This window comes from Limanda limanda, chromosome 5, assembly GCF_963576545.1.
Source record: "Limanda limanda chromosome 5, fLimLim1.1, whole genome shotgun sequence".
NCBI classification, from domain to species: domain Eukaryota; kingdom Metazoa; phylum Chordata; class Actinopteri; order Pleuronectiformes; family Pleuronectidae; genus Limanda; species Limanda limanda.
The window spans coordinates 16,799,529-16,817,675 of NC_083640.1; the positions used below are offsets into that span (position 1 = coordinate 16,799,529).

The window sequence follows — 18,147 nt, forward strand, 5'->3', positions numbered from 1 at the left end:
GGAACGCAGCATTACACTCACACACGGACAGTGAAGCAGCGGTGACGGAGGAGCCCTCTGACATGAATAACGGTAAATGTCAAACAGCAGGATTGTTAAATTCAGAGACAGCTGTGATGTCCCCAATCTATAAATTGAGGATAATTATATGCTTGTGTTTCAGTGCTGCTTGGCAGTCCTATAAATTGTAATTTTAATGTTTAATTGTTTTTGTTTTCATCTCAATTTGAAGTTGATCTGATGTAAACCTTGGTGCAAGTACCTCAAAATAAAAATGTGGAATATAGCCAAAATGGCCACTAAACTTTTTATTTCATTTTTTTATTTAATTTATTCTATTTATTTTTTATTTAAGATAATTAAAAATTTTAAACTAAAAAACAAAACATCTATCATTCGATTTACATACAATTTTCACAGTGTGATGTGGAATTGATAGTGTGGACCGTAATGAGCAAGGATCGACATCGCTCTACAGACGCAGGAAGTGAAGCGTTTATCTTTGCCGCAGTGCGCAAAATGCATGGTCATTGATCGTCTTTATTTAATAACATTTTTTTGTTGTTACATATAAGCGGTGGTTTTATTACTTCAATATAGTGTTGCACGGTGTACCGGTACTAGAAAGGTACCGCGGTACCCTTACGTAAAAAACGATACGGTTTAGCATATTTTTAGTACCGGTACTTTATTAAAATAGCAGGCAAAGAGAGCGCACTCTCTGCTCCGCTCCCTGTCCCGCTGACTGCATGCATTGACTGCGAGGGGCGGGGCTACCCAGCTCTCACACATGCAACAGGCAGCCGTCACTCACAGCGAGGAGGGGAGACATGGCCGAGCCGACCGTCCTCGGCTTGTTGAAAGTGATCCTCTCTCAAACTGTGTGGCGCGACCGGGCGGAGACATACAGGTGGGGCGCGGGACCGTGAGGGGGGGCGGGACCGTGAGGGGGGCGGGGATGTGACGCGGGACTGTAACGTCCGCATCTCTTACACGGCGGAACACGAAAACAAGTCGTTGTTTCTCCGGAGCGGGGGGGGGTCTCATCCCGCGGCTCCTCGGCCCCTCCCTGTGCAGTGTTCATATGTTGAACGGGAACGTCACGTTCATTTGTCAAATCAGCATCGTATCAGACCAGCATGAAAAAAACAGGAGTGGGCGTGTGTGTGTGTGTGTGTGTGCGTTTGTGTGCACACACACACACACAGGCCTCGGGGCCCCGCCCCCACTCACTCGCTCAGGTGGCATGTTTTTACTTTTTTTTTCACCTCAAACACACATCTGTAAAATTATGTAACTCTTGTGGAAATAACTATGTAGTCATATAGTCAGATACGGACAATAGGCCTGCATCCCCGTGTATAATCAATGCTATGATGTCACCATGTAGTTTTCATTTATATCTTACTGTAGGCTAATACTAATATGAATACCATTTGTTAAGTGTTCAAAAAGCTGGGCAGGAACAAGCTGGTAAAAAAGGGAACATTACAGATGTTTTATTTATTACTATGATAAATAAATATACCAGTATCGTATCGTATTTGTGGTATCGTACCGTATTTGTGGTATTGTATCGTATTGGTGGTATCGTATCGAAAGTATCGAGTATCGTGATATTTTGGCAGGTATAGTATCGAAGTCATAATTTTGGTATCGTGACAACACTACTTCAATAATATTAAAATAGTTATGGATTACAATTTACATCATGAAAAGAATATGACTGGGCCTTTATACTGCACCTCTTGCATGGACTCTTCTCTCTTGCACGGCTCTGCTCAGCAAACAGTTCAGTCTTTGCACGTCCAGCTTTCTTTTCATCTCCTCCCTCTCCAGCACTGATATGATGACGTTGTTCTGTTTGAGTGGAGCATCGAGAAGAACAATAAATCTGACATATTAAAACATGTGACTTTACGAAAGAACCAGTTGATCCGTTGGTTTACACAGGTTTCATTACCTTCGAGCAGGATCCGTCCTTTAGAGTCTTCTGACGTTGACTCAGAGTTTCAAGTTCTTCCTCCATTTCTCTGATCTCATGGAGACAAGAATATCTTTGTCTCTGCAACTTTTCCACTTGGCAACTACAACACATTCATCGTTGTGCTACTTTGACTAACTAACTAAGATTGATTTAAGACCAGACTCCTGTTGGTGCAGTATGACATTGTCCATCTGCCTCTGTTTATAAAAAAAAAGAAGGATAAAGTATTGGGATACCTGAGAGAGTCTCTCTCTATCCTGCTGTCTCTCAGACTGGACTCCATTGTCTTCTTCTCCTTCTCCACCTGTGCTCTCTGTGCAGTCACTCGCTCTAATTCCTGCAAGGCATGCTGGGGGAAAAACCATAGCCTATGAATATGTTTTTATTAGTGAGACTTCTATGCAGAGTTTACTATTGAAGGTGCTGCCAGTTACCTTTCTTCTCAGCCGAAGTTCAGAAAGGCAGAGTTCCACGTCTTTTAACTGTGTCCTCTTCAACCTGAGTGTCTCCTCCACGTTCTCACATTTGATGTGAACTATCTTGCACGTGTTCATGAAAGAATTTACTAAATAACATAGTAAAATTAATTCTTACTTGTCGGAGATTAGTGTGCTGCTCTTTCATTTTTGTCCACTGCATTTTCTCTGATGTCCTCTCAGAACTTTTCTCATATGTGTCTTTGTCGTCGTCTCCCAAATAAAACCTGAGTCTGGGAGATTTAAAAATAATCAGTGTATGAGACTGAAAAACTGTGAAAGTAATTCCTTTAATGAAAAGACTGTAGAGAAGACAGAGTTTTCAAATATTGCTCCCTTTGCTTTACCTGCAACTTTCTCTTTTTTTATGCTGAGTTTTCCGAAGTTTTCTTTTTTGATAAGTGCCAAACGAGGATCTGTGGACTTTGCAAAACAAAGAAAACAATGTTGTTTGTCGGAAAACTCTGAGATTAAGTTATTTTTAAGTCTCCACAGCCTCTTTGAATAAGAGAATAAACAGTGAACTCTTGCTTTACCTGATGTAGAGGGTCACGTTCTTCCTGTGTGGGTGTGTCATCGTCACTCTGGTTAGTAAAGTAATCCTCCACGCCCCCGACAGACTGAATGAGAGAGCGCCATCCTGGGGGGGGGGGGGGCGACACTAACAATGTTAACTACAATTTAACACACATCTTTTTCTCCCATGCTCATAAATATTTTCTACATATTATTGTTAGCTCTTAGTAATGTGTACAGGTGATATTTTTTATATAATGAGGCAAAGTGCAAATCACAGCAACAAATAGGAAAACACAACAGAAAATCCTAGAACATGTTTTGTCAACTCTTCCTATTGGAGAGAATTTGATTGGACGGATAATGCCTCCATCCAATCAGCGAAAAGCCTTGTTGATGACGGGCCATCGTTTGCTAGCGCTGTTGTGTTTGTTTACTCGCCGTTGTGTTTTGTGGTTGGTTCTTTTGTTTTTTACATTGTGATTTGCCCTCCAGAGCTACTGTAATGTTTAGTTTTCACAGTTTTTGCCGTCTCTCACCGGCCGTGTGTGGATGTGCTGTCTGACTCGCCCTGTGCTGACTGAGTCCAGGTCACTTGCAATGGACACAGAATCAAAACTCCTCACAGGTACTCCTGTAAAACACACACAAACTCCAGTTACTGTTTGCAGTGAACAGATGCACAAGAGGATCAGTTGGACTGTGCAGCAGATGCTGTGTAACCTTTGTGTAGTACCTGCCAGGCACCTGGCCTCAGGAGAACAGCTCCTCTTCAATTAGGAGATATTTGATTTCCAATTTACAATATTTATTTTGCAAACACACAAGAATATGAATGTTTTACAGTCTGTGGCATTTTAGACCCCTGTGAGATGTCATCGGGATTAGAAGGGGGTGGAGCAGAGCATCGAACAGGAATACCCCCCGGGGTCTAGACACTGGTGGTGGTTCATTAGTCAAACGATAGTTTTGGATGGCCCATATTCGTGAGAATTGTCCTATTGGACTTCGCCAATTGTGACATCCTCTGCCCTTAACCCTCAACAAGAGTAAGGAAAAACTACAAAACCTTCTTTAAAAGGAAAAATGTAGAAACCTCAGGAAGAGTTGCATGCGAGGGATCCCTCTTCCAGGACGGAGAGAAGTGCAATGGATGCCACGAGTGATTGGTATATTGTCAGGCAGGTTGTTGCTTTTTTAGTCCGCGATCAGCTCCCACACTGACACTATTGGGATCCGTCATCAAGGTCCATGATCGCTGCCAGCATGATGTGAGATAAGGCATATAATCAGTTGAGGTTGATGAATATTCTACTGGAGACTGGAGGAGATTGGGGTGGAGGAGGGGTTATGCGCGTCACTGAAGGACGCCTGACTGCAGAAGAGAAGGGATTTTAAAGGTTTGACAGGTGCTGAATGATTGGCTGAAGAGCCCGCGCCAGACCTGATTGGACATTTAGGAACACCCACAATCAGCTGATCACTATGCAGGTTAAGTGCTCCGTTACGATCAGCTGATCGTCTGCAGCTTAAGTCTTCCTCACTGAACTTGCACTAAGCTTCATTTGTGCTGTTTGCTTTCACATTCTGTTACAACCTCTGTTCTGTGAGACACTGAGAGGGAAGTGAGAGAATCAAAAGGTGTAACTGGGTCATAATGGGCAAGAGCCAAGTTAGCTGAGCCCAGAGGCATCGATAACAACAAACGTGCTGGAACAAACAGTCCCCTTGAATTCAATCAGGCTGCATCGAAATTTGCCTGATTAAAAAGCAAATCCACATCCATGAATTCTTGCCGGAAAAAAATATGGAATCCTTCCTCTGATTCAGATTAGCACCAACATCTATTCTTTCCTGGACCATTGTGCAAACTTCGACTAGGTTAAGTAGAAGTCTGTTTTTGTGTAATCTTGCCGACAAAAAATATAAACAAATAAACATAACAACAAACAGACAGCGCAACATAAACTCCTTGGAGGAGGTGCTTACACCAATTAGCTTCAGTGAATCTTAATGAATTTGCCCTGTGCTGCTGATCCTCGTCTTTTAACATGAAGAACATTTTGTCTTTTTTGTTCACTGTCAGATGTCTCTGTCCTCCCAGCCTCTTCTCCTATGTCTTGCTGTTGATAATGACTCTCGGGCAATGGCACATCCACCATATCTCCACCGAAGCGCATGACAAAGTCCTCAGTGCAGACACTGTCTGAAAGAAGGTGTGCTTCCCGTGTCAATGTATCCTCCTCACAAGTGTCCCCTAGCAGCCTCCCGAGTCTCCAGATGACCTCCTCTCTCCGAGACTCCAGTTCCTCTTTTTCCTTTGTTCTTCCGTCCAACCTCTTCTGAGTGTCCTCATGAGTGTCAGGACTTCCCAGGCAGCCTGTGTTCCTCTCTGGGTTACAGGAGTGGAAATTAGTTGTTTTATTGTGGAGGGAAAACTTTTCCTTTTGCAGTAAGGCCTTAAATATAGACATATATATGTAAACACAGTATTTGCATACAGTATATATACATGTATACATCTCACTCATTTCACTTTTTATTTTGTCTTTGCAGATTCAACCAGACAAAAAAAGTAATTTCCCGATAAATCCTTTTAGCATAATTTGGCTCCTAACTTTTAAATAGAACAGTTTTTCCTGCAACAATATTGAAATATTACCTAATGTTTGCTTCATTGTCGGAGTGCGTATTAAATCAAGGCAAGACATGGGTGTGTCATGTGTCTGAGTTGTACTTCCAAGGCCTGTGTCTTTGCTTGAAGATCGACTCGGAGCTAGAAAAAAAGCAAAACACAGAATATTATAAAGTTTCAAAATAAAAATCACATCAAGTTTTATAATGACAGGAATTACCGGTATGGCTGCATTCATGCTTTCCGAAAATGTCCTGCTGTTTGTGGGGCTGGACCTGGAATTGGAGGTAATCACATTATTACTTAAAAGCTGTATTCCTGAACCCACATGCAGAGAAGCAGATAGATTGTGTCACAAACCTGCAGTTGACCGAGCTGAGCATCGATGGCATCCATCAGGAGGTCGCAGTGATCCAGTCTGAGAGGCCGAGGCTGCAGGTCCAACTCCCTGCTGCTGACATCCAGATCTGTTGGGTCACACATCAGGGTTAAACTCACATTAGTGGGAAGTAGATGTTAAAACAATGTATAACAGATCAGACCAGTGAAGAGAAGCTCATCGGTGTCCTCCGCATCCGCCTCTGCTCCGTCCTGGTGTTTCCCCTCCATGCTGCATGGGGACAAATGTGCAGAGGTTCAGCAGGAGAACAGACACAACACGACCAGTTTAAGAGTGTGTGTGTGTGGGGGGGGGGGGGGTTTGTTGCTCTGTTGTCCAGGAAACCAAGACCATTCAGCTTGTTAGCTGGACAAACAGACTTCTTTTCACTAAGAGCACCATAAATTCCTGAGTCTGTCCCTCTTCCACCAGGATGAACATCAAGTGCAGGAGAGGAGCAGGTCCATGAAGGATCTCTCCTCTCAGATGTTTAGCTAATGTCGGCTACAATGACTTTAAATAAACGCGGAAAAAAGCATTTTACACATTTCTTCTTCACAGACGTCACTCAGAAGATTGTTTCACACTGTTCAACTCTATAACCAGTGGATTTTGAAAACACAGTAAAGTTTAACTCAAGCATGTGGCTTCACCATGAACACACAGTTAACCTGAATTCAGAGGCTTTTCTGGGTCAAACTAGCTTCACTCACCTGTAGCTGTGTAATACTCAGACACAAACATATACATCACATGTAAAATCTAAATCCCTCCTCCATCGCAGCTCTGGAACAAACTTATCAAACTTACTCTGAGGAAACAAACCAGGAAACTCGACTCTGCGGATCAGCTGCTGGTCTGAGTCCTGATTGGCAGACGCTTCCCTCCGTTGTCCTGGAAACCGTCAAACAGCTTGCGACGCCGAGTGGAGGCGTCACATTGGATACTTTCACATTTAAAGAGAGTGAGATAAATAGTCAATGGTTTCTGAGTGTAACCACAGCCTCTAACCAACACTGAGAGCAACACAGGGGCCGTAAAATTATACAAATATTGATATAAAAATTTAAAAGTGAACAGATGGTTGATAAATATAAGAGAAAAAAAATTGTTATGGTGACGATTGCCCTAGTTCTTGTATTTGTGTAATTATTTTTCCATCTAAAATGTAAATGTGGTTGCTTAAACTATTTAATATCTGGTCAATAAATAAATAAAACGTATATTATGTAAATACAAAATTATAATGAAGATCTCACTTAAAATAAATTGCAGGAATATATATAGAACTCCTTTAAACTACCGAAGTTAAATTGTGTTGAATAAAGTATATTTTGCATAATTTTTTCTTTTCTTTTTGGTGAAAAAATTGTGTTATAAAGATTAAAGATTGTGTTGTAGATAAGATACTACAACTCGTAAATTGTTAACCCCTGCTGAGAATACAGAAGACACAGCCAGTGCTGCCCTTACTAGTACTTATAATGCCCTGACAATATATATAAATATATATATATGACATAATATAAGATAGTAAGATAACAAATATGGCCATCATAGAGTCCTGAGTTTTCCCTCAATTAAAACAAATTGAGTGTGCCATTACATGTAACTGAATGTTTTTTCTATAGTGCAGATATATAAAAACACTAATATGAGGACAACAGTCATTTAAAACCTGTGACAGCACCTTCAGCAAATGTATGCAAGCCTTTTGTAATATGTTGTTTTTATTCTTGAGTCATCCCATTAAAGGTGTACAGTAGTTTTAGTTCTGAGAGTTGTGCTGTTACAGTGAGAGACAGTTTTTCATTCTAAAATCTCCCATACACCAAATATATTGATCCCATCTTCACACTTCCACTGAAAGAAAACCAAGCAGACAGATATTCAGTGTCAACAATAACAACTTTATTATCCTCATCTTCCATTATTGTGTCTTTGCTGTTTAAAGACAATGTTACAAGTATAAACATACAGATTTTTTAACCCCAGTCTCACCTCTGTGAGTCACAGTCTGAGAAGAAGCAGGGTTCCGTCTAGACGCCGTGAGGAAAATCTCCCTCGTCTTCATCAGTGAACCTCTGTCTCGAAACTGAGCATGAATGAGTTGGATTTGTGTGCAGCATGTGCACACATGTCCTTCTCGTTATCCATACAAACAGTATGAAACATAAGAAAAATGGCACCCATGAGAAGATAGAAAACATGGCAGAAAAAGAAAGCATAAAAATTCAAGCAAAAAAAAAAAGGTCACACCACAGTGAATTAAGAGTCGGCTGGGATGAAATGTGAAAAACATTGAGGGAGTGTTTACATTAGATCCCTCTGAGATAGGGAAGGCACTAAAACGTATGATGAGCTCTCGGTTATCATTCAAAATATAATATGTATTCTCAAGTTTAAAATCATCTCCAACACAATATATTAAAGTAAATCTCTAGTGAAATTCATATTGATCGCTGAAGAAAAAAGAAAATCACAAACCAACTCTCCAGTTGTACAGTTTCCTCGGCACCACTCAGCAGTGATAAGATGTCATGACTGTGCCCGATGATACAGAATTAACTGCACAGTTTTTGTAAATAGCAAAAAATAAAACATCTCGCTTGATATTTAGATTCAGATTTAAAGTGTGCACAACCTCGACATTTTGGAAAATAAGCTCAATTGTTTTTTTCTGTTAAACGTTACATGAGAGGATTAATACCACGCTCATGACTATTTAACATACAGAAAAGACAGCAGGTACTTAGCCTAGAAACTGGAAACGAATCTGGTTCAGTCCAAAGGTCTTAAAAAAAACATAATCCAGCTATATTCAGCTCTAAATCTGATTTCTAAATCGATTTTTAAGCGGTTTGGTTTGTTATAAACGTCAGAGATGTAGATATGACACTGCATACTTATGAATAATTATGTTATTTTCTAAGAAAAATTAATAATTTATGCAGTGTCATAACTACATCTCTGACGTTTATATCAAACCAGATCGTTTAAAAATCGGTCGAAAATTGAGCAAGTTATGGTTATTTACCACTACCAACACGATGTTATGGGTGAGCGAGATGCCCCGTAGCAAGATGGCCGCCATGTGCGGACGTCCGGCTCCGTCGAACGAGGCATCTAGTCTTTATATATAAATCTATGCTCTTTGTCCCGTCAGAGACACAGAGCGGCAGAGAGGAGGAACATGTCCGCCGTGCAGCTGCTCCGTGTGTCGGTACATGAGCGTATCAGCGCTGCCGCTGAAGACTTCCTGCTGCAGGTGGAGAAAGGAGGAGGAAAGGCTCGAGTCCCGGAGCTGAGAGCGATGCTAACCGAGCTGCTCGCGGCGGCGGGGGAGGAGATCCTCGCGGTGCTTGAGGAAACCGTGGCAGAGTACGAGGACCGAGTGGCGCAGTCCGAGCGGGAGATCTGCCGCCAGAAGAGGCTGCTCGATGCCGTGATGCAGCCCGTAGTCCGGCTGCACAGAGCAGGTCAGTCCCTAGAGGAACCGCTAACAGGCTAACGTTAGCTAGCATCAGCTCGAGAGCTATTTTAGAACATTATTCTGTTTTTTAAAACATAACATAATTATTCATTAGTATGCAGTGTCATAACTACATCTCTGATGTTTATAACAAACCAAACCGTTTTAAAATCGGTTGAAAATTAAGCAAGTTATGGTTATTTAAAAAGTACGTACCACCACCAACACAATGTTATGGGTGAGCGAACTGACTGTGGCAAGATGGCCGCCATGTGCGGACGTTCGACTCCGTTGACCGAGACATCTAGCCTTATATATATATATATATATATATATATATATATATATATATATATATATATATGGCTCCACCTCTCACCTGATTAATGAGGAGGATTTGATGCTGTTGTCACAAGTCTGTGCAGAAAACCTGCTGCTGTCTGAAACAGAAAGTCTGGACACATTTCTCTGAGTTTTACCCACAGGTTTTGTCTGAAAGTAGGGCTGCACGATTATGGCCATAATCACGATTATTTTGATCAATATTGAGATCACGATTATTCATTAATTTTATTAAATTAACAACATCTTTTTATTGCACTTTCACATTTAAATGACCACTGCTTCCACTTCCATTGTTGTGCTACATTCCAGCTAATGTACACGTCTCTGCATCAAAATAAAACCTATATGGTTCTGATTAACCTGAAGCAAAACATAAATACAAATTTTGCCCAAAATAAAGGGCTTACTAAAAATAAATATCCATTACAGAATGCAACCAAATTAAAACAATTCAGGCCTATGCAGAAAAGGCAATAACAAGGTGTTATTGATAAATTTTACTGTAACTGTTACAGTGTAATTTATCACCCTTAAACTGACACATCATAATCTCACCTAAAGGCTTAATTTTAAAAGAAAGCTACAGTTATTGTTACATTGCAAATTATTTATTGGAAACATGTAGGGCTGCAACTAACGATTATTTTGGTAATCGATTAATCTTACGATTATTTCCCATAGCAAATTAAAATAATGACTCAAAATGTTGGAATTTTAACTTCAAATGTATTTCAGGAACAAGTTGTGTAAACATTTAAACATCAAAATAAACAAACAAAATTGTAAGACAAATTAAAGTGCAAATATGCTTTTAAAAGGAGAGAAAGTGCAAATAAAGTTTGTAAAGTAACTCAAAATAGCAATCAAGCCTCTCCAAGTGCAAAATAATTAAAAAATAACTGACATACAAAGTCCAAAAGTAAAAAAGTCAGTGCAAATAAGGGTTTCAAAGTAATTCAAAATTACTTCAGGGGAACACACAATTTAAACACGTTTCAAATTGCAATGTAGAAACGTGAGCATATTGACATGCTCTGGAGTGAGGCTGGCTCTCTTCATGGAGGCGATGTTCCCAGCTGCTGAGAAGAGCCGCTCAGAGGGATTAGAGGTAACTGAAATACACAAGAATGATTTGGCTTGTGATGCAAGAGATGGAAACCTTGCCTCATTCAACTTCCACCAAGACAGGGGACTTTCTGTTTTTGAGAGAGGCTGCTCTCCAAAGTACATCAGCACTTCATCACTGATCATTTGGTTGTGCGCCTTCTCTTCATTGTTGTCATTGTCACTGTCCGTTGAGTCTGATCCAAGCAGTGAATCCAGTACTGAAACCGTCCTCCTATTTGGGGTTCCCTTGTCAGCTGATGCTGTGGCATCTTGGTTCCCACTGGTGAGCTGGTTCACAGTACTCCCATCCATGGGCTTTAGTGCCAGAGCTTGTACTTTATTCTGAACACTGAACCTCTCCTCTGGTGTCAGGAATTTCAGAATTTCACGAAATCGTGGGTCAAGTGCAGCTGCAATGATCTGTTTGCTTTGGATATCTTCTGTGAAGGTGACCTCTCCTGACCAGCGCGCAGTGGTTTCCTCTGAAGCAGCTGCCTGGAAGGCCTGCACATGAGCTGTATCATAAACAGTGTGGGTGGACTTCAGAAGCCCTTTGACCAGAGGAGGCAGTGCAGAGACTGTCACATAACTCTCAGCACTCAAGTACACAGTGGCACATTCAAAGGCCTGGAGAGCTTGGGCCAGTTCTTCTAGTAGGGTCCACTGATTGCTTTTGAGGTCTAGGTACTGTTTCCCTCTCTGTGTTACTGCTGAGTCAGAAAGGGTTGCAGTGACTGGCCACCTCTGTTCCAGTAGCTACTAATCATATGATAGGTGCTGTTCCACCTGGTACTGACTTCTTGTACAAGTTTGTGTTCAGGAGTCCCCATTTGTTTCTGCTTCACTTTCAGCTCGCTTGCAGCCAGTTCACTTCTGTTAAAGTGCTCAACGAGACACCTTGCAGCTCCAAGTGCTTTGCTGACCTGAGGGTTTTTTAGCGCATGATTTATAACTAACTGCAAAGTGTGGCCTGCGCAGCGGACAGACCCCCACCCATGTTCTTCTTTCAATATGTTTGCAGCCAGCACAACATTCAAGCCATTGTCATGAACAACTGCCACAATTCTTCTTGTAGGGATCTCAAATCTTTCCAAAGCCTGCTCAATCCATGCAGCAATGTTGGCTCCGGTGTGTCTCTCTTCAAGTGGCAGGGTTGTGAGGCAGAAGCTAGTGAGCTCCCAATCATCACTTATAAAGTGACATTTGATGCCAAGATAAGATTGATGCTACACTGGTCCAAGCATCAGTTGTGAGGGCAATCTTGTTCTCAGTTGCTTTCAGAGCCTCTATAACCCTGACAAGTGTAGCTTCATACTTTTGCTCCATGAGCTTTGTAAAATGAGTTCTGGAAGGTAAGGTGTAACCTGGATGGAATGTGTTGACCATCTGCTTAAAGTCCTCATCCTCAACCATTGATAGAGGTCTTATGTCATTGACAAGCATGTTGAGGATGCTCTCTGTAAAGACTCCTGCCATCTGAGGGGTGCATGAGCCTCTCTTCAGGACAAATTCGTCCACAAGCCTTTGCTTTGTACTAAAATAAAGAGAAAAAAACACAAAGCTTTAATTATCACGTTGTAGGCTATAGTATCATAGTTTTGTATTATGCTAGAGCAGATCTCTCTTAATTGTGTTGATATAAAATTATTTTTTTCCACAATCTTTTGTTTGAAGAATGCTAAGTGGAGGAGGTTAACTTTTCAGAACTAGGGTTGCAAAGGGGCGGAAAAACACTGTTATGTGCAGATTAAGTGAACTGCATTACCCAGAATGCACTAGGCATACGGCTGTAGACGTGATTTTAAGAATCAGTGCACAGCTAAAAACACTTTGGTGTTTAAGAACATATTTCCAGCTGTTCATGAATCCGACTTTGAATATTCTCCGGAATTTTGCAACCCTATTCAGAACGAACAAAAAGACAGGCTACTCTGATAATTCACTGATTTACTACATTGCACTTAACATAACTGAAATATCGTTAGCAAGCATCCTCCATGAGACGTTCTGTTTTCCAACATGTAAGCGTAAACCTCACGATAAGTTAACAAGGCTAACTTTACTCAAGTAGTTAATTTAAACTTACCCATCACGAGAAGAAGACCTGGTGGCTCTAGGATGCTTCCGTTTCAAATGTTCATGCATTGCCGTGGTGCTGCTATGAAATGCTAATTCCGTTTTGCAGATGCTACATTGTACTTTTTTATTTGGTTTGCTGGTAAAATATTCCCAGACTTCTGAAAGTCTCTGTCTATCTTGTTTCGGCTCTCCCACTCTCCGTTCTGCCATGATTCCAAAACGTTCTTCTTCTACGCCTTGGTGCATATAGACAATGGAAGCGACACTGCCCCCAGCAGTTCCTGTAGTTCATTGCAATGCCGGATGAAAATTACCGGCAGCGCTGAATCGTTTTATAATATATGACGCGTCGACAATTAAAATCGACGTCGACAATTTTTCACAATCAACATCGTCGATTTTGTCGACTATTTGTTGCAGCTCTATACACATGTCTTTGGCCAAATGAAATGCGATTGCATCCCTTATTTCGGTGTCTTTAGTAGGTGGATGGATACGCTGTCGCACTATCCAGGGTCGCTGTTATAGTTATCTGAGTTGACGTCTGACATGGACGGAGATTCAGTGAGGTAACGTTAGCTTTGGCTCGTTAATTTTTCAGGTGGTTGAACAAGTTAGCTGTATTGCTATGCGGCGCAGACAAAACTCTAACGCACTCGTTGCATATGATTTGTTCGTTAAATCCAAAAAACTTCCAGACCGATGATGGTCCTTTTCGAGGGACTAGCTCCTCGCCTTCTACTCCTGACATTTGATTTACCTTTCACACGACACCCGCGACCGTCTGCTCTCTGTCTCTCTACTCTTCTACTAATACCGGATTCCACTGCAGACAGAACTTTTTTTTAGGCTGCCGCTGACAGGGTGCGCGCATGACACCTCCCCTCTCGGTCTCCCCCTGGTGGTTGGCTGACCGTTAGTTGAGGAAGCACTTGATTTGATATGTAGCAGAGCACGCATTTTAAACGTCAATATCGCTGACTGTCATGCTCATTTAAACGTGGCAGCCAAAATCGTGCTCGCGATTAAAATTCGATTAATTGTGCAGCCCTATCTGAAAGCAGCTTAACCAACTAACTAACTTCCCCTCGCCCTGTTCTCCTCTGTTAGTGACCTAATTAGTTTATTTGGCCTCAAAATGAAACACTTTTTTTTACCAGAAACCCTTTGTTTTATGCCGCTTCCTTTACGAGCTGCGTCGTTACACCAACTGTAAACGACCTCAACATCTCTACGTCCTGAATGTTATCGTTCAGAAATCTCAACATTTAACGACACAACACAAGTTTTTCAAAACACTTCAGGAAACTCTGAAATGATAAACGTGTGTATTTGTGTTTCAGTGTGTCCTGCAGACATCCAGCAAATGATGATGAATAAAGAAGAGGATCCATCTGAGCAGCAGCAGTGGAGCCCCCTTGTGGACCAGGAGGACCCAGAGCCCCCTCACATTAAAGAGGAACAGGAGGAACAGTGGACCAATCAGGATGGACAGCAGCCTCAAGGACTGGAGGAGGCTGATATCAAGTTCACATTGACTCCTGTCGCTGTGAAGAGTGAAGAAGATGAAGAGAACCTTAAATCGTCAAAGCTTCATCCGAGTGAGACGAAGGAGAACAGAGCGGACTGTGGAGCACCAGAACCAGCCAGGAACTTAGGTCCTGATGGACTTTCACAACCAGGTCCTGAGGACAAGAGTGAAGACTCTTCTGAGACTGAAGAGAGTGAGGATGATTGGATGGAGACCAGGGAACCTCAGACTGGTTTAAATATAAGAAATAACAAACAGCCTCTAAGTGATATGGGAAGTAAGACAGGAAAAAAATCGTTTAGTTGCTCTGAGTGTGGTAAAAGATTTAGCCATAGGAGCCATCTAAATAAACATATGAGGATTCATAAAGAGAAACCGTTTATTTGCTCTGAGTGTGGTAAAAGATTTTACCAAAAAGGCAATCTAATGGTACATATGAGGGGTCATACAGGAGAGAAACCCTTTAGTTGCTGTGAGTGTGGGGAAAGATTTAGCAGTAGGGCCAGTCTAAATAGACATATGAGGTTGCATACTGGAGAGAAACCGTTTAGTTGCTCTGAGTGTGATAAAAGATTTAACGAAAGGGGCCATCTAACTATACATATGAGGATTCATACAGGAGAGAAACCCTTTAGTTGCTCTGAGTGTGGTAAAAGATTTACCCAAAAGTGCAGTCTAAATGCACACATGAGGAGTCATACAGGAGAGAAACCGTTTAGTTGCTCTGAGTGTGGTGAAAGATTAAGAAGTAGGGCTACTCTAAATTCACATATGAGGATTCATACAGGAGAGAAACCCTTTAGTTGCTCTGAGTGTGGTAAAAGATGTACCCAAAAGAGCAGTCTAAATTCACACATGAGGACTCATACAGGAGAGAAACCGTTTAGTTGCTCTGAGTGTGGTGAAAGATTTAGCCATAGGGCCACTCTAAATTTTCACATGAGGATTCATACAGGAGAGAAACCGTTTATTTATATTACTATAAAACAACTTAGATCATTGGGCAGTGGCAAAGCGTTTCTCTTTGACCCAGTGCGCAAAACGCATGCCACTCTTCAAAATGCATGTGCACGGGCACGTTCAGTGCTGCTTTGCAATTCTAGAAATTGTAATTTTAATGTATAATTGTTTTTGTTTTCATCTCAATTTGAAGTTGATCTGATGTAAGCCCTGGTACAAGTACCTCAAAGTAAAAATGTGGAATATGGCCAAAATGGCCACTAAATGCAAAATGGCGGGCTTCCGCCTTTTTGCATTTTTCTGGTCATGATAGATCGGTCAAGCTTCAAGAAGAGTAAAGCTCAGCACAGTGTTCCTTTTCCAGTGCCTTTGTTGATGAAACAATTTGTTCCCTTAATTTCTAATTGCAACTCTAGGAGAATGATTATAATGATGAAATATCGTATTTATAAGACATCTATGAAAATAGACTGAGCAGTGGTGGTGTCTGTTTAACTGAGGATTATGTATCAGTGGTCACATCAGGTTTGATTGTCTTATTTATTAAAATTGTTCTGTTATTAATTAAAAACATAAATGCTTCTTTTAATATTTTCTCCGAGTCAACGGAAAGCCAATGAGCTGTCTAACTCCACAGCCCCACAGTGCTAATTGCCCTTTTCCCTTATCTTGTTTACTAATTGATATTTTAGGCGGGAGGGGGGGGGAGTGATCTTGAAATCCATTTGAAAATGCATCTTAATAGGAGAAAAAAGTACCTGAATGAACTGATGAATCACTTAACCTTTTTCCTATTTGCTATTCAACCTGCTGAGTCATTTAGCTTCTACATTCAACCTCTCCATTCAGTGACACTTTGGGCCTTGTTTAGTATAGTATCACACTAATTCAACAAACTCACTCAACCAGTCCAATTAAAATCCAACTGGATTTCATATCAAAACACATTTCAGCTCTTTAATTATCAGTGTGAAACTCAAACCTGCTTTATGTGGGTTTTTATAAACTATTTTAATATCGCTGCAGGTGAATGAAAACTTTATTTAAGCTGCAAGATTTTCAGGAGAAAAGCTCATTAGACTTTTCTCTCATCAAGCTGCTGTTTCTGCAAATTCATGTTAAAGAATTAATGAATAATGTGTGTTTGGTTAAGAGTGTGTCTGTGTGTGTGTTTGTGTGTGTTTGGTTAAGTGTGTGTGTGTGTGTGTGTGTGTGTGTGTGTGTGTGCAACCGCCACCTGATGCCGGTAAAGACGTTGAAAACACACCTTCATGTTTATTTGTTTATTTACGTAACACTCTTACAGATACATTACTGAGCACCGTAAACAAGTTACTTATTTTTTTAATACTCTTTCATAAAAACAATATCATCATGTCATTTGTAAACTATTGTGCATAGACTTCTTGAGTTATTTATACTGCAATGTACCTCTGCATTGTGGCAGTTTGATCTGTTTTGGGCTGTTTTGGGCTTCTATCGATGTCACCAAAAGGCTCCTTTGATGATTGGGAAGATGAATCCTGCATGTCCTCAGAGGATCCTTTGAAGACCAACAAGGTGAATCTCCTATGTCATCAAAGGAGCCTTCTTCATTTAGGATCGCTGGATTCCAAAAAACAATCAGAACTCCAGCTTGATCCTGTGGAACAAAGTATGGGTCCTTAACAACAGAGATTTCTGACTCCTACTCCTGTTCTTCATACAGCATCTTTTTGACCACTTCAGCCAGGGGTGGACTGGCCATCTGGCATACCGGGCATAATCCCGGTGGGCCGTTGACCCAATGTGGGCCGGTCTGGTCCGCTATGTTGTTTTTTTGTTTTTTTTCTCTTCTTCCTCTCTAAATTCCCTCCAATTGGGCCGGCCAATTGGCTACAGAGGGCTAGCAGTGTGTTGCCAGCATCGACACATATTATTGGTCTATTGTTTGTCATTGTCAATCAATCATGGGCTGACAGGCTCAGAGAGCCCTGACAGTGCTGTCAATCACAATACAAACCGGGGGCGGGGGGGGGAGTCGCGGGACTGGCTGCTGCTGAGACAGAAACTTAACTTAATGGATAATAAGAGTAAAAAAACGCCCGGGTGGCGCTGAGAAGCATCGGGAAAAAAAGCAGAAGTCTCTGGAGGTGGAGGCTGCTAAATGTGCCAAACTGACGGACCTATGTGGTGCCGGGTTCACCAGCCCAGCAGCAGCAGGTGCGCCGGGAGACGAGCGAGGAGGACTCGACAATGATGAGCGAGTGGAGGCAGACATGTGAGCGCGCATTTTCAATTTTCAATACATTCTCCAAACTGGCTCGTTACTTGAGCAGCGGAGGTTGGCGTCGCACGCCTCTACCCACGGCGCACCTCTCTCTCTCTCTCTCTCTCACTCGCTGCCCCCTCCCTCCTGAGATGTGCAGGTCCCGGTGGCGTGTTTGCCGTCGGGGGGGGTTGGTCTATCCCTCCGCAGGTTCACCTTCAGAAATCTTGTTACGACTTTTACTTCCTCTAGAATAGGATAAGAGATAGTGTCTTATTTTGTGTGCCTAGATCTGGTTTCCCTTTGCTGAGTTATCATAAGGGGCATTGTGTATCACTCTTGCTACTGATGAGAGGTCCATGTTTAGTGATATTTACAGAATGTTTTAGTGGTTATACTGCGGTTTATTAAT

General features: G+C 41.6%; 1 protein-coding gene across 1 annotated transcript; it reads left to right on the forward strand.

Moving 5' to 3' along the window:
- Positions 1–9,183: 9,183 nt before the first annotated feature.
- LOC133002125 (gastrula zinc finger protein XlCGF57.1-like) lies at positions 9,184–15,825 on the forward strand (the record flags this gene model as incomplete). Its single annotated transcript, XM_061071887.1, has 4 exons — positions 9,184–9,472; positions 14,352–15,195; positions 15,280–15,408; positions 15,801–15,825. Coding segments are annotated over 4 exons (1,287 nt in total), but the record flags the coding sequence as incomplete, so codon positions are not given.
- Between the last annotated feature and the right edge of the window lie 2,322 nt (positions 15,826–18,147).